Source organism: Acomys minous, assembly GCF_964271855.1.
Source record: "Acomys minous genome assembly, chromosome: 9".
Lineage (NCBI taxonomy): Eukaryota > Metazoa > Chordata > Mammalia > Rodentia > Muridae > Acomys > Acomys minous.
Window position 1 is genome coordinate 68,750,708 of NC_140490.1, and position 22,901 is coordinate 68,773,608.

The 22,901-nt window shown below is 46.1% G+C and overlaps 7 protein-coding genes across 7 annotated transcripts in view; 2 read left to right on the forward strand and 5 right to left on the reverse strand.

The window, feature by feature from the left end:
- Nucleotides 1-2,512: 2,512 nt before the first annotated feature.
- LOC311604899 (histone H1.2-like) overlaps nt 2,513-22,901 on the reverse strand; it is a 30,279-nt gene continuing 9,890 nt past the window's right edge. The window contains exon 2 of the mRNA XM_084795107.1: nt 2,513-2,672. Within this exon, the coding sequence (XP_084651233.1) occupies nt 2,565-2,672 (108 nt within the window). The 3' untranslated portion in view covers nt 2,513-2,564. The remainder of the gene's footprint in view (nt 2,673-22,901) is intronic.
- Nucleotides 4,513-5,026, forward strand: H3C1 (H3 clustered histone 1). Its single transcript, XM_084795696.1, has one exon. The coding sequence runs from the start codon at nt 4,575-4,577 to the stop codon at nt 4,983-4,985; it is 411 nt and encodes a 136-aa protein (XP_084651822.1). The 5' UTR covers nt 4,513-4,574; the 3' UTR covers nt 4,986-5,026.
- On the forward strand, nt 5,719-6,241 carry H4C1 (H4 clustered histone 1). The gene has a single exon (XM_084795716.1). The coding sequence runs from the start codon at nt 5,761-5,763 to the stop codon at nt 6,070-6,072; it is 312 nt and encodes a 103-aa protein (XP_084651842.1). The 5' UTR covers nt 5,719-5,760; the 3' UTR covers nt 6,073-6,241.
- Nucleotides 12,285-12,681, reverse strand: LOC311604736 (histone H4). Its single transcript, XM_084794799.1, has one exon. It carries the CDS (start codon nt 12,631-12,633, stop codon nt 12,322-12,324), a length of 312 nt encoding a protein of 103 aa, XP_084650925.1. The 5' UTR covers nt 12,634-12,681; the 3' UTR covers nt 12,285-12,321.
- Nucleotides 15,738-16,240, reverse strand: LOC311604757 (histone H3.2). Its single transcript, XM_084794812.1, has one exon. It carries the CDS (start codon nt 16,196-16,198, stop codon nt 15,788-15,790), a length of 411 nt encoding a protein of 136 aa, XP_084650938.1. The 5' UTR covers nt 16,199-16,240; the 3' UTR covers nt 15,738-15,787.
- Nucleotides 17,004-17,526, reverse strand: H2AC4 (H2A clustered histone 4). Its single transcript, XM_084795697.1, has one exon. The coding sequence runs from the start codon at nt 17,462-17,464 to the stop codon at nt 17,072-17,074; it is 393 nt and encodes a 130-aa protein (XP_084651823.1). The 5' UTR covers nt 17,465-17,526; the 3' UTR covers nt 17,004-17,071.
- Nucleotides 22,088-22,569, reverse strand: LOC311604321 (histone H2B type 1-F/J/L-like). Its single transcript, XM_084794073.1, has one exon. It carries the CDS (start codon nt 22,512-22,514, stop codon nt 22,134-22,136), a length of 381 nt encoding a protein of 126 aa, XP_084650199.1. The 5' UTR covers nt 22,515-22,569; the 3' UTR covers nt 22,088-22,133.

Sequence of the window (22,901 nt, forward strand, 5' to 3'; positions counted from 1 at the left end):
TGCCCGTCACATTTATTGCTACCGCTGGGTTATTTGGAGAAAGTCCTCACCTAACGCTGGCACTTCAGTCTCTTCAAGCGTGCCTTGTCCTTGTCTCACTTTGCTGTACACCGAGATTCTTCCTTGTGAGTGTCACAGATCTGGGTGTGCCTCAGTGTTCTGAGAGGCATTCCTCGGATTGTCCTGCCCTGGGCTCGGTTTGCATTTCTCACCTCTGTTGCCATGTGGAGTTCATCTTAGTCCTGTAACCCCCGACTGGGTGTTTCTAAGGGATGCAGTCTCTTCCCTCCTTTTCCTCCCCTACAATGAAGGCCTGAGCTCACACACATTTGAGGGCCAGCACGTGCTCCTGTATCAGACCCCGAGACTATTCTGCATGTACGTGTTTCTACTCGCAGAGATCCAGTGACATTTTCTAATGTGTCACTTAATACGACTAGGATTAAAGTGGTGTCTGTGTCGTCACCTTTTTAAGCCAAGCACTTTACCAACTGAACCATCTCAGCAGACTCCTTATTTATATCATCACTGGCATGCTTATCTCAATATGCCCAGGTCCCAGCCCAGGGGTAAATGTCAGCCAAAGGCAACAGCAATTGCTGGACAAAGTGTTTCCAGTGTCATTGTATGTTTGACACATCTTTCTTTTTTTTCTTGTTTTTTTTAAAATTAATTTATTCATATTACATCTCAATTGTTATCCCATCCCTTGTATCCTCCCATTCCTCCCTTCCTCCCTCCCTCCCTCCCATTTTCCCCCTACTCCCCTCCTCTATGATTGTGACTGTTGGGGACCTCCTCCCCTTGTATATGTTCATAGGGTATCAAGTCTCTTCTTGGTAGCCTGCTATCCTTCCTCTTAGTGCCACCAGGTCTCCCCATCCAGAGGACATGTCAAATATGGGGCACCAGAGTTCATGTGAAAGTCAGACCCCACTCTCCAGAATGTCCTGTCCATTGGCTAGATCTGTGTAGGGGTTCGATGTTTACTGCACATATTGTCCTTGGCTGGTGCCATAGTTTGAGCAGGACCCCTGTGCCCAGATCCACCCATCATAATGTTCTACTTACAGGTTTCTAGGACCCTCTGGGTCCTTCTATTTCCTCATTTTCCCTTGCTTCTCTCACCCAGAGTTCCAATAGGAAGTCTTGCCCTCTGTCCCACTTTCCTGGTAAGTGAAAACTTTCATGGGACATGCCGCTTGGGCTAGTGTCCAGATATAAGTGAGTGTAAACCATCTGACTCTTTCTGCTTCTGGTTTTAATTAGGGTTTCTATTGCTGTGATGAGCACCATGACCCAGAAGCAAGTTAGAGAGAAAGGATTTATTTGGCTAGCAGTTCCATACTGCTGTTCAGTATTGAAGGAAGTCAGGACAGCAACTCAAACAGGGCAAGAACCTGGAGGCAGGAGCTGATGCAGCAGCCAAGGAGGGCACGGCTTACTGGCTTTCTCATCATGGCTTGCCCAGCTTGCTTTCTTATAGAATCTAGGACCACCTGCCCAGGTATGGAACCACCCACAATGGGCTAGGCCCTCCTCTATCAACCATCAATTAGAAAAGGGCCATATACAGCTGGATCTTATAGAGGCTTTTTCTCGTTTGAGGTTCCCTCTTCAAATTCTAGTTTGTGGGTCAAATTGACATACAGCTAGCCAGTAACTGTTTGAGTTAACAACAGCCCCACAAAATGCCTGAAAAATTTCCAGCTGGTTCTTTCAAGCTGCCAGTAAGCTTCGGCGTACTACTGTTGCTGACGACAGCATTTAACACATAATCTACTCTCACTTGAAGATGTATGTTTTTATAGCTTGGGTTAGTCAAGAAAACCAAAATTCTAGAAGTAAGCAGATGGTCAAAGCTCAGTGTTCAGAAGAGATAAAATAGGTTTAACTTTGATTTTTTTTTCGTACCTTCAAATCTTGAGTAATCTGATGTCCTAATTAATAGTTGGGCAATATGTTCTCTTGGGCATTGATCCTTTGGGTGTTTGATTTCCTAAATTGTCATCTCCTGGAGGAGGTCCAGACTAGCTAAGGTGGAAATGAGGCATTGCTGTGGTTTCATCTTATATGTAATTGGTATAATAGATGGTATCCTAGTTAGGGATACTATCGTGATGAAATACCATGACCAATGCACCTTGAAAAGCTTAGTTCCACAACACTACATACTGAATCTCCAAACACCCAGCATTTTTACTAGTTATCTCGGTCCCAAACAACCCCCAGCGCAAAAAAAAAAAACCGAACCAAACCAAACCAAACCAAAAAACCATGGCATTTAAAACTGTTCGACCCCAGGGCTGCAGCATTTACGCCTGAGGACTTGGGACTTCAGGTGGAAGCACACAACACATTACCAGCAGTGGCATCCATGCCTAACACCCTCACCCCGAAAGGACTTCATCGACCACACCTGGAGGTCCCTCCCCTCGCCGCCCCACCACCCACCCCGGGGATCCCAGGGAGGTGACAGCCATGAGCGCGCCAAGCCCTTTGAGGTCTGTAGGTGGCTCTGAAAAGAGCCGTTGGGTTTCTGAAGATGCCTCCAACCGGTCAGTTCACTTTTTCTTGGGCGCCGCCTTCTTGGGCTTCGCCGCAGCCTTCGGCTTAGTCACCTTGGCAGCCTTGGGCTTCACCGCCTTCGCCTTGGCGGGGCTCTTGGCCACCTTCTTGGCCTTCACCACCTTGGGCTTCTTGGGGCTCTTGGAAGGCTTCTTGGCAACGGCGGGCTTCTTAGGCTTCTTCGGGGTCTTGACAGCAGCTTTCTTGGCCACGGCGCCCGCGGTCTTCCTGGGCTTCTTGGCCGCGCCCGAGGCCTTGGCCTTCGCCGACGCCTTTGCGCCGGCGGCGGACTTAGCCTCCGCCTTCTTGTTGAGCTTGAAGGAGCCGGAGGCGCCAGTGCCCTTGGTCTGCACCAGGGTGCCCTTGGTGACCAGGCTCTTGAGCCCCAGTTTGATGCGGCCGTTGTTTTTCTCCACGTCGTAGCCGCCGGCCGCCAGCGCCTTCTTGAGCGCGGCGAGGGACACGCCGCTGCGCTCCTTGGAAGACGACACGGCTTGCACGATCAGCTCCGACACAGATGGTCCAGCGGGCTTCTTCTTCTGCGCCGCTGCAGTCTTCGCGGGCTTCTTAGCTTTCTTGGTGGCGACGGCGGCCGCGGGCTTCTCCGGGGCTGCGGAGGCGGCCTGAGCGACCGGAGGAGTCTCCGACATCGTAGCTGCAGATGTTACAGACAACTGCTAGCATAAACGAAGAAAGAGAGGTAAAGAGATGCAGTGCCCGCGCGGCGTATTTATAGAGGAGGGCCGCACAGTGATTGGTGCAAATGCTAATGCCCGCCCCTTGGAATATGAAGCCCCGCCCCCTCGTGCTCCGACGCGTCTGGAAGGTCTTCGAGCTTAACTGGTTCCAGCCTCCAGGGCGGTAGATGCCTACCAAAAAGTAGTTCAGCTGGGGAAAGGCGCTGCTGTAAATTAGCCAATCAAGCCCAAGCTCCTTGACGTGTCAGAAATCGCTTCTAGATCATAATGTTCCAGGTGTTGGCTTCCATTAAAGAGTATCAGAAAGCCAGGCGGTAGGCCTTCTTTACGGGCTTTCACTACTGGTTCCTGGCAGTGCTGAATAGGTATGTAATGCTGCTTTTTATATTTTTACTTAAGAAACGTTTGAAGGGTTCTGGGGAGCATTAACTTGCGATAGTGACTTCACACTAATTGAACTCTTCTGCACAATTCTGAGGAAGCACCTGTTATTACTTAAGAGAAAAGCCGTAACATGACTCCTCATCCTGGAACGTGCAAGTCCCAAATAGCTTCAGAAAAGTCCTGCCCAGTTTTCTCTTGAAGATAAAATTTAAGGCATAACCTTAATCTACGACCGTTTCTGTTTGTAATTAAATAACACTCCTTGAATGTATTGAGTGATTTCTGGCGAAGAATGTTTGAAAATGTTTACGTTTGAGGGGAACTCAACTCCAAGTTGCAAGAGCTCAAAGCATTCAAACAAATGCAGCTATTTATGACGAGAACATCAGAATAACTTATGTCGTATTTCCGTACGATGTTAATCCCATGTATCTCTCCATTGTAGCTTGCAATGAAAGGGAGCTTCTCCACGCAAATGAAGGATTCTATATCTGCTTTCTTAGTGGCTATTTACGAAAGCGCAATAAGCCAATCAAAATTTAGGCTCTGCATCATTCAATGCCAAACACTCGTATCCAATATTCCAATACTCGAGACATCAAGTTTGTTCTCTAATCTTCAATAGCAGCAAGTCTAAGTTGCCATGTGTTGGGCGACAGAATGCTGGAGAACTTAACAGTCACACATTTGATTCCATTTTTCTTAAAACACACACACACACCTACAAAGTGCGGCCACAGAGTACCTTAGTCCCAGATACTGTGCAACTGCAGTTTCCAAATATAAACCAATCTGAGTCTTAAACGTCACACGTGAGCAGCATTTTCATCCAATCACTACTTTTTGTATGCTATAAATAGTAGTTCTGCGCGCACGGCTACCGTGTTCTCACTGTTTAGCCTGTGGCTTTTACTTTATGCTGCTATGGCTCGTACTAAGCAGACCGCACGTAAGTCCACCGGCGGCAAGGCCCCGCGCAAGCAGCTGGCCACCAAGGCCGCCCGCAAGAGCGCACCGGCCACCGGCGGCGTGAAGAAGCCCCACCGCTACCGGCCCGGCACCGTGGCGCTGCGCGAGATCCGGCGCTACCAGAAGTCCACCGAGCTGCTGATCCGCAAGCTGCCGTTCCAGCGGCTGGTGCGCGAGATCGCGCAGGACTTCAAGACCGACCTGCGCTTCCAGAGCTCGGCCGTCATGGCGCTGCAGGAGGCCAGCGAGGCCTACCTCGTGGGGCTGTTTGAGGACACGAACCTGTGCGCCATCCACGCCAAGCGTGTGACCATCATGCCCAAGGACATCCAGCTGGCCCGCCGCATCCGCGGGGAGAGGGCGTAAAGAAGGATTCAAAGCAATAAGCAAAGGCTCTTTTCAGAGCCACCCACAGTTTCAAGAAAAAGCTGTGACAACAGAATTTGGCACATCTCCCAAATTCATAACGTTTTCCCCAAAGACACTAAACTGCTAAATACTAAAACAAGGGTTGGTGTTTTCTGTATAGAAGTGCCAAGTATGACCTCATAATACATTGCGTTAGCCGTAGGAATTAGAGGCAATAGAAAACCTGTTCCAGTCCCACTTTAATTTCACAATTTCCCTGAATAAGAACTCAAACAAAATGTGCCATTTGTTTTTTTAATATTTTAGTTCTCCCTGGTTTCACTATTTAGAAACAGAACCTTGAATCTATAAAGTACCAGTAGAGTGCATTGTGATTGAAACAAGGCGAAACTTAGGGCAGGGCTTCACTTTTCCCGCCGGCGCGCTTTCGGTTCTCTTGGGGTAAAGCTCAAGGGAGGGGCCCGTGACGTCACTTTCCCGCCAGCGCGCTTTTGGTTCTCTCCGGGTAAAGCTCAGGGGCGTGGCCTGTGACGTCACTTTCCCGCCGGCGCGCTTTCGGGTCTCTCCGGGTAAAGCTTAAGGGAGGGGTCTGTGACATCGTTTTCCCGCTTGGCGCTTTCCAGACTTAAGGGAGGGGTTTATAATGTCACTTTCCCGCCGGCGCGCTTTCACGTCTCACGTTTTGTTTGGAGGTGGGGAAACTTAAGGCGAAGCAGCTATATAAGCTCCAGATCAGCCCTGAAATCTGTCATTCGTCTTTTCTTCGTAAGTCATGTCTGGTCGCGGCAAAGGCGGGAAGGGCCTGGGCAAAGGAGGCGCCAAGCGCCACCGCAAAGTCCTGCGCGACAACATCCAGGGCATCACCAAGCCCGCCATCCGCCGCCTGGCCCGGCGCGGGGGAGTCAAGCGCATCTCCGGCCTCATCTACGAGGAGACCCGCGGGGTGCTCAAGGTCTTCCTGGAGAACGTGATCCGCGACGCCGTCACCTACACGGAGCACGCCAAGCGCAAGACCGTCACCGCCATGGACGTGGTCTACGCGCTCAAGCGCCAGGGACGCACGCTCTACGGCTTCGGCGGTTAAGGAATTCTCAAATTTCCAGCTAAATCTACCAAAGGCCCTTCTCAGGGCCGCCCATCTTTTCTGAAAAGGCGTTGTAATGCTGATGTCTCAATTTTGCAATTCTACAGTATCCTACGGCGCATGCTGATGGAAATGGGTGAAAAAAAAAATAAAGCGCATGTAATTAGTATGTGAGTGAATCTCGCTTTATTTCGCTTGTCTTCTTTTATGGCTCAGGTATCTGATGCTTGCACCATTTTCTTGGAACAAATACGGCTGCATCAAGCGTGGGCCGCCAAACTTGGCTGCTTAAGAAATGACGGTGAGGGGGTGGGGACGCAACTATGTGGTCCTTGAGCGCACTAAGGCTGTGAACGCTTAGGCCCGCCCGGGTGAAATATACTCGAGTAAACTCATTTATTTTCAGTGATTTACCACAAACTAGTGATTTCATTGCCAGCAATAAAGTGAAACATCCCATTTCCCCTCAGAACAGGTAGAAACCAGGGTGGATTTAAATCGGGTATACTAGAGAGATAAAAAGCCTTTCAGAATACGCTCTGCCGTCAGCAGTGAAGTTTGCTATGGCTTTCCCCTACCCTCAGATTGTGTGGAAATCTTAGGCACTGTGTGGTCACGCAACTGAGAGAGTGGCACTATACACCTGGAGTAGGGAAACTGTACGCATGTGAATGTAGTAATAGCTCCTGTTTCCTGGACCTCTTTACGCTATTCATGTGGCTAAGCTTGGTATAGACAGATGTGCTCTTTGAACGGCTTCGTGTGTGTGTGTGTGTGTGTGTGTGTGTGTGTGTGTGTGTGTGTGCGTGTGCGCGCGCGCGCGCGCGCGTGCGCGTGCTTTTGTCACTTTAGAAAGCTTGAGGAGTGTCTGCTACAATTTGGGAGCCCAGCAGTATTAAGTTTCAGAACACAGCAGAAAGGTATATGGGCACCCTTGCTGGCTGACTCCATAGCTCTCCTGGATTGGCCTAGACAGCTTTATCCCGCACCCCGGAAGTGCTGGGACTACTGCTGGTTCCCACCTTGGCAGCACTTGTTTTCTTTCGTGGTTTCGTTCTTGATGTAGTTTTCTTTCTTTTGGTTGTTTTTATTTTAGGCATCACTTTTATAAGTGTCTGGTTTGAACCTCAGTTTCAAGTACAGAGACTGTGAGCTGCACCGGAGCCTCTCCCCGATTAGGGAATCCTTGTTGTCCAACCATAGATTTCTTGGGGAATAATGAATTATTTCACATAGCTTCACTTTAAACTAATGGAAATAATAATTCATAGGTTCCTCCTATAAGGTTTAAGGAATAGAGACGACAGAAGAACAACAACAAAAAATGTGCCTTGTTAGTGGTTGATCTTCTGGTCCCTTTTCTAAATCCCTTCAGGAGCTCTTTGTCTGGTAGTCTGCGTGCCAGCTGCTCCTTGAGGCCAGCAGAGAACACTTGGAGCAGTAACCATGTCGGCCTCTAAGGTAAGCCTGACCTTTTTTCAAAGCATCCCTAATAGGCATACACTCTCCTTGGCAGTGTCCACCTCTGCTGTGGATAGGAACCTCTTGGGTTTCCTCAGTTAAAGTCCTGGATTGCATTATCTTGCAGAGACAGAAACTGTTTACTGAGGGATCAGTTGTGGCAGCAACATAAGTGGGGCTGAGCAGAGGCCTGCCTGGGGACTTTAAGGATTCATGATGCATTCACTTTTAAAACTGTCATAAAGAGCACGGATTTAAGATGAGACTGGGATACAGAGTAAGTTCGAGGCCAGTTTGATTTATATGTATCAAGACAAAAGAAGTCAGTGTCTGACTTACTTGGCAAAGTTGCTGCCATGCCTGAAGACCTGAATTTAATTTAAACCTCTGGATCAACATGGTAGGAGAGACTCAACTCTCATAAATTATCCTCTGACATCCACAAATGTGCTTTAGTGTGTGCACATCAACACACACACACACACACACACACACACACACACATGATCACTATATATATATATATATATATATATATATATATATATATATATATAATTTTTTTCTTCAAGACAGGGTTTCCCCTTGTGGCCTTTGCTGTCCTAAACTTGCTTTGTAGACTAGGCTGGCCTCGAACTCAGAAATCCACCTGCCTCTGCCTCCGGAGTGCTGGGATTAAAGGCGTATGCCACCAATGCCTGGCTCACAAAATAATTTGTAAAATGTAATTTTTATTAGACAAAAGAGAACTGGAGAGATGGGTCAGTGGTTAGAGCAGTGGCTGCTCTTCCAGAGGACTGCATTTGATTTCCAGCACCCACACTGTGTCTCATATTCCTGTAACTGCGGTCCCAGGAGATCCAATGCCCTTTCTTGGTCTTTGGGAAACAAGCACAAAAGTACTGCACATACATACATGTGGACAGAACATCCACACTATAAAATAAACACTTTTTTTTTAAAAAGGAAAAGACAAAAGAAAACAGAAACAACAACCACTATAGACAACCTATGCGATGATACCAGGGCTGGCTGTAGCTGCTACAGACAGGAGAACAGAATGAAGCTCTCATTTCCATACATCCATCCACACACACATTTGAAAACATCGTTATAGATAAAATAGCGTTATTTCACAAGAGACTAGTGAGGCTGTGATTTTACAGAGAGACGAGTGGAGGCCTCTTTCATGATGTAGGTGTTTCCACAGTGGACTGTGTGACTAAGAATTGCTGGGAGGCAGCTGTGTCTCCGGAGACTGAGTGACGGGACCTTTAGTTCTGCGGGCAGGGTGAGATGCTTTGCATTCCGAGCCCAATTACGACGCATTTGGTGCAATCTCTAGCCCCCTAAATAGTATTTGCTCGCCTGTGTCAGACCTAATCCTGTGATGAACACATAAAAAACACTTAAAATGTATTAACAAGTCTAGCTTCTATCAACCGAAACAGTGAGCTACCAGACAACGTCTGAGGCCAGCATCTGAGATTTCTCTGCTTGGTTGTGACTACCTAGCTAATGTTTCCACTAGTATATTTGAAAATGACCATAGTTATTTCTTTCTTTGCTCTGTTACTATTAAACTCATGAAACTGCTTCCATACTGGAACATAGAATTGGGTGCTGCCTAAATCTATGTGGTTTCGCGTCAACTCTTGAGTGAAACGAAGTTGAGCGCCATAGAGTTATTTTACCTATGTAGGATAAAAGAATTTTAGCTAAAAGAAAAAAAGAAAGAAAGGTAAGCATAAGGTTTTGGTACTGGGAATATTCGATTCATTCCAGAAATAGCAAAAGAACATCCTAGAGAAAGAAATGCTGGGGGGCGTGGTGGTGCACGCCTTTATTCCCAGCACTCTGGAGGCAGAGGCAGGCGGATCGCTTGTGAGTTCAAGGCCAGCCTGGACTACAAAGCGAGTCTAGGACAGCCAAGGCTACACAGAGAGACCCTGTCTCCAAAAAAAAAAAAAAAAAGCACGGGGTTGGGGGAGGGGGGGGGGGCAGGAGCGTTGCTGGAGGGCCTGACAGGAGCTTCTCATCTTAGTTTGCCTGGGCTTTGCCCTAAATAGCAAACCTGTCTGCTCTAAAGACGTGGTTCGAGCTGACGTTGCAGAAAGGAAAGAACAAACGGAGGGAAGGCAAGAGAGGGGGAGACAGGTGCTAAAGATGCTTTGTGGCCAAAGTGGAAACTTCAAGGTTACGGAGAGTTAAAAACAACTTATTTATTTTTATTCACTTTAAGAGACATTCATTGCGATGGGTGGTGGTGGTGGTGGTACACACGCCTTTAATCCCAGCACTCCTGAGACAGAGCCAGGCAGAGCTTCTTGAGTTCAGGGCCAGCCTCATCTACAGAGCTAGTTCCAAGACAGCTAGGGCTACTCAGAGAAACTCTGTCTGAAAAACAAAAACAGACAAAAAGCCCAAACAAACAAAAACTCACAACCCCCGCCCCCAATACCTTCATAACAAACAGGAGACACCACAACAAAGAAGCTCACCCCTCATATTTTAGTTAGTAGGGTTTCCCCTATTTGCTGTAAATCGCGTGCCTGTAGCCCCCATCAATGCACTTTGACCTAGGACTTTCTCTATTCTGTAACCAGTGAACATTCCCAAAGTAAAATATAGTACTTGGGAGAGCCTGCATTTGTATTCCTGGGCCATGGTCACTCCTATCTGGCTCCCAAGTAAGCCATCTCTTACTCTATTTGGAATGAGAACTATGTTTCTAAGGCAGTTCTATTTATTGGACTAGTATGGCAATTCAGCAGAGAGTAGATTGAATCACTTTTTAACAATTATAATTCTGCTGCTCTGCCAAGTGGCAAGAAGCTGCCACTGTTACCAGTTTTTTGGCATAGCTACAAGACGACCCTGGCTTCCCAACCAGGCCATGGAGTTATGTTGAGCACGAGTTGGGTTTTTTTTTGTTTTGTTTTGTTTTGTTTTTACAGAACATATTAGTTGACAAGATGCAGCTCCAGGACTGAAGAAATGGTCAAGAACTGAGACAGAGTAGACAACACCTACTGTAGTACAGTCCCATTTCTGAGTCTCTCCGTAGAGCACAGAGCACATGCTGGCTTCGGATCAGAGACCCTTCTGCAGCTGTGTCTGGACTGTTGGGATGACAGGTGTTGGTCAGTAAGGAGTAAAAGTTCTCATTGGAGACAGATCATAGGTTGCTGCTTCTGCTGAAACCACCCTGCCTCTGCCTCTCCACTTTCCAGATAATGTTGCAACCCACTGTTTTTTATATTATTAATCTCATTTAGTCTTGTTATTTAGCCTACTGTCAGGAGTCGTGGGGGTGGGATTTAAAGGCCCACACCACTATAGGAAAAGAAAGCCCCAACCATACGCATACACTCATATTTTACATCATCTTTGCATTACCTATAGCAACTAATACAACGTGTATTTTATGTCAATTTTTATTTTGTTTTTATTTATTTATTTTTGTTGTTGTTCTTGGTTTTTCAAGACAAGGTCTCTGTTTTAATGAACTGTTTGGGAGGAGTGGTCATGAAAAACATCACGCGTAGTTCTGTGCTTTTTTAAGCAGTACTTCCTATCTTGTGGTGATCAAATTCACACACACACACACACACACACAGAGAGAGAGAGAGGGGGGGGAGGGAGAGAGGGAGAGAGAAGGGGGAGGGAGGGAAGGAGAGAGGGAGGGAGATAGGCAGGCAGGCAGACAGACAACACGGATTCTATGCCAATGGGACCTAAGGTTTTTCTTGGCAGCTCAGACCTCCCAACTCAAACGTTACCTATATTTTTAAAGCTCTATTTTATTTGGGTTCTTCACCCTACTCCTTTCCTACATCCCTACACCAGGTAGAGGAGAAAGGTTACTGGGGGCAGGGAGCATGGGTCTCTTTAGCTAATTACTCCTGCTCGTTAGGGACCTTGGAGTCAAGTCCAGTCTTCATTTCAGAATTTTGTCTGTCTTCTCATCAAACTGCATCACCAGCAACCAGGAGCAGCCGTTTTCTTTCTCGGAGCCCCCTGTTTCTCTCCAAGATCTAGGCTCCCGGCGTTAATTACCACTCCAGAGTCCTGAGAATTAAACTATCTACAGCTGGCAAAGGTATCGCCTCTCTCGAAGAGCTGTGGACAATCTTAAGTAGCTTCCTATTCCACGCCTGGAATTAACAAGCCTGAGTTTTTAAAGACATCAAAACTTGTACAGTCAAGCTTCATTCTTATTCGCCGTTTAACCCCTCCGGGATTAGATGAGCCTGTTTAAGTAATCGATTCTCCCTACCCACCAATCGCATCTCTCTAGTCTGAAGGCTTCTCAAATGGACTTTCAGTGAGCGCCTAAAATTCACTTTTCATGCAGTGGTAATGAGTGACAACGTAGGCCCTGGTGGTGCACGTTGCCGTAAGGATCTGAGACATCTATCCGCAATACTCTATAAGTTCTTAAAGTAAGAGTCGCTCCCTAAGGCTCTCTTATAGCTACGCTTAGGTAACTTACCTTAAGACCAAAAAAAAAAAAAAAAAAAAAAAAAAAAAAAAAAAAAAAACCAGGCAGGCTTTATGACTGGGCTGAGAAGGCTAAAACAGATTCAGCGCAGAATACTTACATAATCCTCAAGGTTTAAAGTCGACCCTGACAAGGAATCAAGCTCACTCGATCTTAATAAGCAAAGAAAATGGAGGCAGCTCATCTGCAAGGACCTAGGTCAGGATCCAGTGCTCAGCTTTTTAAAAATTAAGTGGGTGGCCCTGAAAAGGGCCTTTTACGACACTGGAGCGAAGAGCAGTGGCTCAGCCGCCGAAGCCGTAGAGCGTGCGTCCCTGGCGCTTGAGCGCGTAGACCACGTCCATGGCGGTGACGGTCTTGCGCTTGGCGTGCTCCGTGTAGGTGACGGCGTCGCGGATCACGTTCTCCAGGAAGACCTTGAGCACCCCGCGGGTCTCCTCGTAGATGAGGCCGGAGATGCGCTTGACTCCCCCGCGCCGGGCCAGGCGGCGGATGGCGGGCTTGGTGATGCCCTGGATGTTGTCGCGCAGGACTTTGCGGTGGCGCTTGGCGCCTCCCTTGCCCAGGCCCTTCCCGCCTTTGCCGCGACCAGACATGATCTACTTTCCTCTAATGGGCTGCACAGAAGAAAGCTAGTCTGCCAAACTGACAGTGGGATAATATAGGCTCTTATCGGACCTGGTTGAGAACTGCAAGTGGGCGTGGACCAAGGCGGGCCAACATTTCTTTTGCTCCGCCCATCACTGGGCGGAGACCAAGGAGGACACCGCGAATACAGACAACCAACCTGTAGTTCTAGAGGTTTCCTCCGGCTTGGATGATACCACAGTTTTAGTTCAAATTACATTTATGTATAAAGGTCTTAGCAAGCAGTTAAATTTTTATGGCTCAGTACTTAAAGGAATTAAAACATATACCATTTTAAAATATTTAGATTTAAAGCATTAAAAAAAAAGACACCAGGTACAAAGAACACGTGATTACTGTTTCTTAAAAGTGAAAATTCCAATGTGAGAGATGCTAAAAGACCAAAATACTTTTATTAGTACGAGGAATTGAAGCAGAGCGCATCAGTACAAGTAATCTTTGTCAGCATGGCCCATTCACTTCGTCAAATCAGAGCACATGCTTATTTTGCCAGATTCTGTATGAAAACCATTCCCTGATGCTGTGGGTTACTATTTTTCAATCTGAGCCATAAAACTTAAATGTCTGATGCTTCTGTTTTGCCACATCTACTGTGTATGTTCTATGCAATTAATAAACATGTGAACTGGAAATTTCCCCGTTTCCCCCTTTCACCTATAAACCTCATCGAACGATTCTACCAGTGTTTTGTCATAATTGCATTGTGTATACATTAGAAGAGTTTATTTCAAAGAGGTACTACATAAATATATTTGCCTGTTGCTATTTCTGCTTGGTAGATTTATGTCAATTTGGCACAAGAGAAGAGTCATCGTTTGAGAAGGGAGCCCTGGGTAAGATCAGGCAGAAGGGCAGTTTCTTAATTACTGACTGATGGGCAAGGCTCAGCCCACTGTGGGAGGTGCCATTCTAGAGCTGGTGGTCTAGTGTTCTGTAAGAAAACAGGCTGAACAAGCCATGGAGAGCAAGTCAGTAAGTAGCACCCTCCTCGGCCTCTACAGCTCCTGCTTCCAGGTTCCTGCCCTGAGTGAGTTCTTGTCCTGACATACAGTGATGAGCAGTGATGTGGAAGTGTAAGCTAAAAAACAAAACAAAAAAAACCTTTGCAATTTGCTTTTGGTTACTGTGTATTATCGCAGCAATAGTAACCCCGACTAAAACATGTTTAATACTGTATTAGAAGTATTTCCATATCAGGCAATTATTTCCATCAGAATCACTATCATTAAATACGTATAAGGATTACTTTTACTATAGCATGTAATAAAGTATAAGATACTGTCAGACTGTGATTTGTATTTCACGGGTGAATCTTTTAAAACTTGTCTGAAAATTTTTTCTTGTGCCTTTCCAAAGGTGTATTAACATTCATTCATTCATACCCCAGCTGTTCCCAGCTAACCTACAGTATACCTCACCTTTGTGATTCAGTTGACCTTTTTCTACATATGTAATTTTCCTAAGACATTTCTGAACGCTCTGGAAGTTGCTTCTACTGTCAAGGCTGGAAGGCCTACTGCTAACGTCTGTCTTTCTAGTGTCTTTTCTTTCCCTTGCCTTTCTATTTCTTCTTCCTCCTGTTTCTCTTCCTCTTTTTTTTTCCCTCCAGAAACAGTCCCACCATGTAGCCCTAGATGAATTTGCAATCCTTGGGCCTCAGCCTCCTCAGAGCTGGCATACAGGCTGCCGCCCCTATATGTGACTTTACTGTTAAACATTCAATCTAAAGAGTAAGTCCTGAAATCTTCCTTTTCTCTAGGAACCTTGAACTTTCATACAAAAATCTCTATAACAAAACTGTTGTTTTCAAGAGCACTAGCTCTAAATTTTATCCTGTACCTAATATCACTCTGTGCTACTTGGAAGATAGAGAACATGTTAACTAGCTGGGTGTGGTGGTGGTGCACGCCTGTAATCCCAGCAATAAGGGAGGCAGAGGCAGGGCAACCTCTGAGTTTGAGGTCAGCCTGGTCTACAAAGGGAGTCCAGAACAGCCAAGGCTACACACACACACACACACACACACACACACACACACACACACACACACACACTTGTCTGGAAAAACAAAAAAAGAAGAGAAAAAGAAAATGTTAATTGAAGATCTTGGAACAGCCAATATTTAATGCACACTATTTCTTCATATATATGACATTGACATTGTGAGATTCTATTAAAAACATCAAGTAAATGAAGACTGAATCCAGAATCCATTTTTGGTTTTGTTTTGTTTTGTTATTTTAAATCCATGGTTGTAGTACAGACAAGGAGACAGGCAAGAAAAGGCAGGTTAATTGAAGAATGCCATCTGATTGTTTAAAAAAAAAAAGTTTGCTGCCTGTCAAAGCCTGCATGTAAACCAATTTTTACAGATTGGGGAAAATAAATAGTTAAGCCCAGGACACCAAAACCAGCAGCTAAAGCCAAAATAAAAAGACTGGACCTTAAAGGAGCCACCACCACCTTAAGACACCTGTGGATGGCAAGTAGTTGCCAGGCAGTGTTGTCTATAGCAAACTCTAGAAAATCAAATGCCTGGAAATACACCTTTTTGCTTCGATTTTTTGCTGGCGTTGAATCTAGGACTTTACACTAGCTAAGCGAGACCGTCTTCCTTTTCACATTTCCCTCCACCTCTAGATTTGAGACAGCATCCCACTAAATTGTCAAGGCTTGTCATCCAAGCAGACTTGGCACTTGAGGTGCTGCCTCAGCCTCAAAATAGTCGGTGAGGAAAAGCCAAGGTTCCAAAGGTGCAGGTCAATGCTTACTCTCATGTTATAATAGAAAATGTTTTGTAAGCTAGGGTTTGTCATCGTTTTTGTTTTTAATCAAGCTCCTGGAAAAAATATCCAAGGTTTTCATCCATTCCAGTTGGCCATTTATAACAGTACTGCATTCCAGTGTTGGGGAGAGGGATACGTCCCAAGTTGAACTAGTAGGACGTACTGCGAGGAATCATGACTTAAATATAATGAAACTGACACATTCCTTTATGGAAGTCTCCAAAACAATAGAAATGTGGCTGACAGCTGCTTTTTAAGAAAATGTGGGTGGCTCTTAAAAGAGCCTTTGGGTTCAGCCTTGCATCCTCAATACCGTTTATGCCCTCTCCCCGCGGATGCGGCGGGCCAGCTGGATGTCCTTGGGCATGATGGTCACACGCTTGGCGTGGATGGCGCACAGGTTTGTGTCCTCAAACAGCCCCACGAGGTAGGCCTCGCTGGCCTCCTGCAGCGCCATAACGGCCGAGCTCTGGAAGCGCAGGTCGGTCTTGAAGTCCTGCGCGATCTCGCGCACCAGCCGCTGGAACGGCAGCTTGCGGATCAGCAGCTCGGTGGACTTCTGGTAGCGCCGGATCTCGCGCAGCGCCACGGTGCCGGGCCGGTAGCGGTGGGGCTTCTTCACGCCGCCGGTGGCCGGTGCGCTCTTGCGGGCGGCCTTGGTGGCCAGCTGCTTGCGCGGGGCCTTGCCGCCGGTAGACTTACGTGCGGTCTGCTTGGTACGAGCCATAACTACAACAAAGGAAAGAAAGCGGACACTACACCGTCTTCAAATGTGCTGTCCATCTTTTATACAATCAGACTATCCGCTATTGGACCGGAGAACGTTCAAAAGGCCCCGCGCTTTTTCGGGATTGGTCAGCCTCTGCTTCAAATCCTAATTAAAAAATGCTTTCAGAATAGGTCATTCTTCCGCCCTTCATTTGTTCCTCCTCTCCGTCTGCCCCCTCGCCCATGAGTTCCTCCGCCCCTTCACCATATTTGGCTCCACTTTTAATTTCCGCCTCTATAACTGGGCAGAAAATTTGCACAAGTATCTGCACATTCATCTGTACATACATACTCAGGCTCAAATCAGATAATCATTTATTTATTTATTTATTTATTTTGTTTTTCGAGACAGGGTTCAGATAATCATATAAATGAGCATAGATACTTTATCTAAAAAGGTTCCATTGGGCTGCTATGAGTTAGTGTTAAGTGGGCATAAAACTTGATATGGTCCTCTCACAAATGCAGCTGAGTAAATCACACAGCGAACTGTGCCGTAACAACGGATAACCTTTAGCACTGTTGTGCCTTGAGATAGACACACGTACTGGGTGGGGGAGTACACCAGGGGTCAACTGCTTGGGGGTCACCACACATTTGTCAGAACCTTGACTCGAAAACCATTTTCTCAAGTTGTATTTACTCCGTAGTATGTAAAACGAAACCAAACTCGTGTATCAATGGGGGACGGCAAGAGGATAGTATAGGTTCCCCAAAAACTCACTTCACTTTCCAGGTGGTGGCAGCTCATTTTATGGAAAAATGTGGGTGGCTCTGAAAAGAGCCTTTGTTTGGAAGAGGTCAGACAGTGTATTCACGGGGAGTAAGAAGCTTATTTCCCCTTGGCCTTGTGGTGGCTCTCGGTCTTCTTGGGCAGCAGCACCGCCTGGATGTTGGGCAGGACGCCGCCTTGCGCGATGGTGACGCGTCCCAGCAGCTTGTTGAGCTCCTCGTCGTTGCGGATGGCCAGCTGCAGGTGGCGCGGGATGATGCGCGTCTTCTTGTTGTCGCGCGCCGCGTTGCCGGCCAGCTCCAGGATCTCGGCCGTCAGGTACTCCAGCACGGCCGCCAGGTAGACCGGGGCGCCGGCGCCCACGCGCTCCGAGTAGTTGCCCTTGCGCAGCAGCCGGTGCACGCGGCCCACGGGGAACTGCAGGCCGGCGCGGGACGAGCGCGTCTTGGCTTTGGCGCGAGCCTTGCCGCCCTGCTTGCCGCGTCCAGACATTTCCTTAGGATAAGTAAAGCTAAAAACAGCTTTAAAAAATATAAGCCAGTAACGTCTGAACGGTAACGAGAAGTATTTATACCAACGGTGGGTATTCGGCTTGTGTCTCTTTCTCATTGGTTAATATATTCTAGCCAATAGGAAAATAGAATTTTAAGTCTTCATTTGCATATGGAGGTTGATTTTTTTTTTTTTAACCTTCTACTTTAAAGGAAGGGAGGCGCGGCGGGAAGGGGGAGTTCGAAATTGAATTCTTGTCCCCATGATTCAGAAGGAAGCGGTTTTTTACGACTTTCTTTCCCACCTATTATTTAAATATATATAGTTGAATCACTTTTCTTTAAAAATGATTTTGATAGTCTTAAAACCTCTCAAAAGCAGGAGTGTTTCTGAGTTGTTCTGCCTTGTTGAGCAGTTGGTCCTTTTTCTGGCTTTATAGTTATGGGTTTATGGCAACCCAGGACAATGCAGAGCTTCCACATTGTTGTGGAAATAGCTAAGGCTATTTCAAGTATAATTAGAACATGATCTGCTTCATGTAAAATCCCATGAAAAATTACCTAACTCTTTTCTAGGAACCAAAGGTCAAGATCCCTCAACTAAATTAGCTTCCTTTAAACTGTTTATTGCTAGAAACTTCCCTCTGCAGCTGCAGAGTAAGATACCAGGGTGTCGGTTTTGCTTCTAAAAGCCTGTTAGGACTACATGTAGCATACCTGAAGACCCCAGCCTGCTGAAATGAATAATTTCCGTTGTCTATAAACTGTGTCTCAGTGATCATCTCTGGTGGGCTCCCCGTAACAAGTTGACTACATAGTTTGAGGTTCTATGCCAGCCTTAAACTTAGCTCCACAGTCGGGAAAAAAAAAATCACGTAAATTGTTCTTTAACGTGGCCCAATTATTCCTAAGCGGTGTGGAACGTGGAGGCTGGGTATAAGGCTACTCAGTCACTGACCCAGCAGGACAAGGATGTGTTTGAGGCTGACAAGATGCTAAAGGCATGTGCAGTGAGTGGTGTTTCTGTCTCTGGGAATGGAGAAACCACAGACCTAGCTCTGTTATTTAGTTGGCCCAGGTTCAGACTTGACTAATGAGACCAAGGATTTACCTGCTTGCTGGAAAAGCCTTGCCCACCTTTCTGCCGAGCTATTTCCAGCACTCTCTTGTTCTTTTCTCAATTGAGTGTAACACAATTTTTTTAAAAAATCATTTTCTGAGCTCCCTATTGTCTTCCATTCTGCTCCTTGTCCTTATCCAGGTGATAAGAATGAGGGATAGGAAGCGCCCCATGCCTGAGGGTCTGATACCTTTGGTTTGTGAAATACATTTATAAAAAAAAATGACAAGAGAAAAAGATAGATTAAAATTAGCAGCATGGGAGCCTCACAAGAAAAAAAATGTCCGCTTACAAATCCAGTGTGATCTAGGCTGTTCTGTGGTGGTTTCATAGTGTACCATAGGATGCAAGGAAGGAAGAGCAAAGAGAGTTTTGAAAGATTAATTCGCATATGCCCAGGTGTATTGAACGGATGAACCGTGACAATGCCTACTGTCAACATCCAGTCCTTTCTATGATAAACGTTTCCCTGCTTCTGGTTTACAGATGGGATGTATCAACCTTGAACTCCTTTTGGAAGGTGTTTCTTTAGGCAACTAAGCAGGTGGGAGAGTTCAGCCCTTGTGTTGGGATGCTGTTTTTAGAATTATGTCATAACACTGAAGGGTTTTGAGAAGCCTGGATTGTTCTAGTCGGTGGAGAAGAAAGATGGAGAAGATATGGATAATGAAATCACAATAAAGGGAATGTCATAAAAAGGTAGTTTACAAATTAATGTGGTTAGATTCTGTTGCCATTTACATTTTCAAACTGGAAAAGATTTAGAGAATTGGCAATACACACCTTTCAGAAAGCAAAATGGTACTTTTGATCAAAGTACCCATTCAGGAAGGCAGCTAAGGACTAGGTATAGAAAATGCTCGGAACAAGCAAAAGAAAGTTATTCTAAGTACTACCATTTTGTTTTCAGACTTCATTGGATCATAGGGAGAAGCTACGTTCTAAAGCCCCAGGCTCTAGGGGAGCTGGAGACTTCCCAAAAGCTGAACAGCAAACAGTTGTCTGAGTCCAGCCATCTCAGGGACAACTTTAGGAAGCAGTTGTCTGAGCCCAGCCATCTCAGGGACAACTTCTCCATCTTGTTGGCAGGGTCAACTAAGTTTGTGTTCTCAAGCCCAGGAACCCACCCCTATGCTGATTGGTGGAAATTCCCTTGCCCAACGCCTTATGTCAGATAGGGACAGTGCTACAGCCCACCCTGCTCCCCGTTGTTTTGTGGTTTCATCCTTCAAATATGCTGTACAACGTCCTTTTATTGTCACAGTTCACCTCCTGAACCTGTTCTGCAGCCCTGATCGTGATCAGTAGCGGCCTGACTATAATGAAGTTTTGCCATCTGCAATGACCTGATGTTTGAGTTATGACTGGCTCTAAGCAGATCCACAGCATTTATCCTTGAACCCCTAAATCCCACCTCTACTATTCCCCATAAAGTGTTTTCAGAACTGCATGTAGAAGCAACAAAATGTATTATCTGGGTTTAAAATACACTCTTAGACTGCTATTCTGTCTATATCTGACATTGCTGGCAGTGAATATCTTAATGGGCAGGTGGCATGTTTTCAGAAAGTGTTTTAAAAAGCCGATAACATGATTTATACACATATAATTTAATTCATGAGATCAAGGAAAGCAAGAAGAGAAGAGGAGAGAGAGAGAGAGAGAGAGAGAGAGAGAGAGAGAGAGAGAGAGAGAGACAGAGACAGAGACAGAGACAGAGACAGAGACAGAGAGACAGAGAGAGAGCACATGAAAAGAAAAACCAACCACCATGGATTGGAAATGTAACTGGATGAACTCAATACTTGACGCTTGAATAACATGCCTGAAGTTCTGGGTTCCAAGAACAGTCCCGCCAAGTGAATGGGGAACAGTGGCACATTCTGATAATCCCTGCACTAGAAGCCTGGAAGCAAGTTTAGACGTTTCATGTTGTCTTTGGCTACGTAGCAAATTGGGTTTTTCCCTTTAATTTAAAAGTGTGGTAAAACATGCTGAGGGCAGATTTGAGAAGCCTGTATCTTCCATGCTGCAATTAAGCAATAGTAGGGCATTCCTGGCCTCTCATTCATGCGTTTTGGACCTTCAGATGAGGAACAGTCTCTGGACTCTCTGCTCCCTGTGTCTTTAAAAATCTATATTTGTCCAAAATTTGTCATTGTTCCCTCAAATATCCCACAATATGAAGTAAAACACCAAGTAGCCATGTTGTCCTATGTAAAGAAAACAAAACAAACAGGGAAAGGGGGCAAACCAAAAGTAATAAGACAACACAGAAAATGATTCCTAATTTGGGAGATTAGTCTGAAAATGATAAGAAACATTACCAGGTCTCCTTCCAAGTGGACATCCTCCAAGGCATGGCCCTTTAACTGCTTCTGTGTTCAGGGCTTTTCTTGGTGTTAGGGTGGGGTGTGTATTTTGACATAAAAATATTTTTAAGATGAGGGTTTTACCCATAGTTTTTGCAGGGGACAGACGCTTCTCTGTGTCTGTCTCTCTGTGTCTGTGTCTGTGTCTGTGTCTCTCTCCCTTGTGCTTGTGTGTGTGCGTTTTCTGGACAGGGGTTCTCTGTGTAACCCTGGCTATCCTGGAGCTCACTCTGGACGTGATTGTCCTCAAACTCCTAGATCTCCCTGCCCCTGTCTCCTGAGTGGGGAGACTAATGGCTTGTGTCACCAACCACCCTACATTCTTCCTTGAAGAATTTGCCTAGCATAATCAAGAATCTGGCTTTCACTCTGAAATAAATAAACCAAAAAAAAAAAAAAAAAAAAAAAAGCAGGGGGGGCTAGGTCTTATAGATTCAGAATATATTTTTCAATATTTTCAATGATTTGAAATTTTGAGGAAACTTGTTTTCTCAGCTGACACTACATAGCATTACAGCCAAAGGGAACTCTTACTTTCTTTTCTGTAAGTCATTTGAACGATTTGGCTCCCTCTACTTTTCCTGCCCTAGCTCAAAGGCTCGAGGAACAACTGACTCCTTAACCAGCCAAAGCTTTTACCAGTTTCTGGAAATTCCTGGAAGTCTTTGGGAGTCCAGTTGTCAACTTGGCCCTCCTCAGCAAAACTAAGTGGGTACAGACATTAACTCCTTGTGTCATCATCAATGCCAAGCCCAGAGTGTAAAAGGCCTAAGATTTCAGGACACAAGCAAAATCATTGAAAGAGCTGTGGTTGGTTTCCACTTAAAAGCTCAATTGGCTATAATCTTTGAGCTCTCTAATAAACCCCTGGAAACGTTAACTCCCACAACTGTCTCCAAGCACTACATAGAATGCCATTACAGATTTAAAAGCTCCTTAGCATCCTGTGCCAGATCAAAATTCAAAACTACACATCCAACTGCAGAAACTTGTAAAGCTTAGCGCTCAGTGGCTAAGGAAAACCGTGAAAGACCTCAGCCCTTAATATGCTTTTACTCTAAACTTGAATTCCCTAACTTCCTTTGCTTTTGCGTGGACGATGAATCAGTTACAACTCTCTTTTGAAAATGTTGGTGGCTCTGAAAAGAGCCTTTGTGTGCGTGGTGAGGCGCGCTCGCTCACTTGGAGCTGGTGTACTTGGTGACGGCCTTGGTGCCCTCCGACACGGCGTGCTTGGCCAGCTCCCCGGGCAGCAGCAGGCGCACGGCCGTCTGGATCTCCCGCGACGTGATGGTCGAGCGCTTGTTGTAGTGCGCCAGGCGCGAGGCCTCGCTGGCGATGCGCTCGAAGATGTCGTTGACGAACGAGTTCATGATGCCCATGGCCTTGGACGAGATGCCCGTGTCGGGGTGCACCTGCTTCAGCACCTTGTACACGTACACGGAGTAGCTCTCCTTGCGGCTGCGCTTGCGCTTCTTGCCATCCTTCTTCTGGGCTTTAGTAATGGCTTTCTTAGAGCCCTTCTTAGGAGCCGGAGCGGACTTCGCTGGTTCGGGCATTTTTCTAAGACAAAAGACGCCCTAAGCTTCTAAACGACGGGGAAGAAATGAGGAGCAGAGAAAAGCTGGATTGTTTTACTTATAGTCTTGAAATTCTAATGAGGGTGCAAAAGTATTCAATTCTGATTGGATAAGAATAAAGTTCTCAAAGCCCACCCGGCTTTATGCAAATGAGAGACCCAAAGGCTCATTTTCTATTGGACAGCGGAACAAAGTCATTGCGACCACGAAGATGACGTGTTTTCGTGACCCTGCATAACTCATAAGCTGTTTTCTTATTCCTGGAGCTTCGTTTTCACTGCTTAACTTCGGCAACGTCCGGTCGCGGCAAGCAGGGCGGTAAGGCTTGCGACAAGGCTAAGACCCGCTCGTCCCGCGCCACCTGCA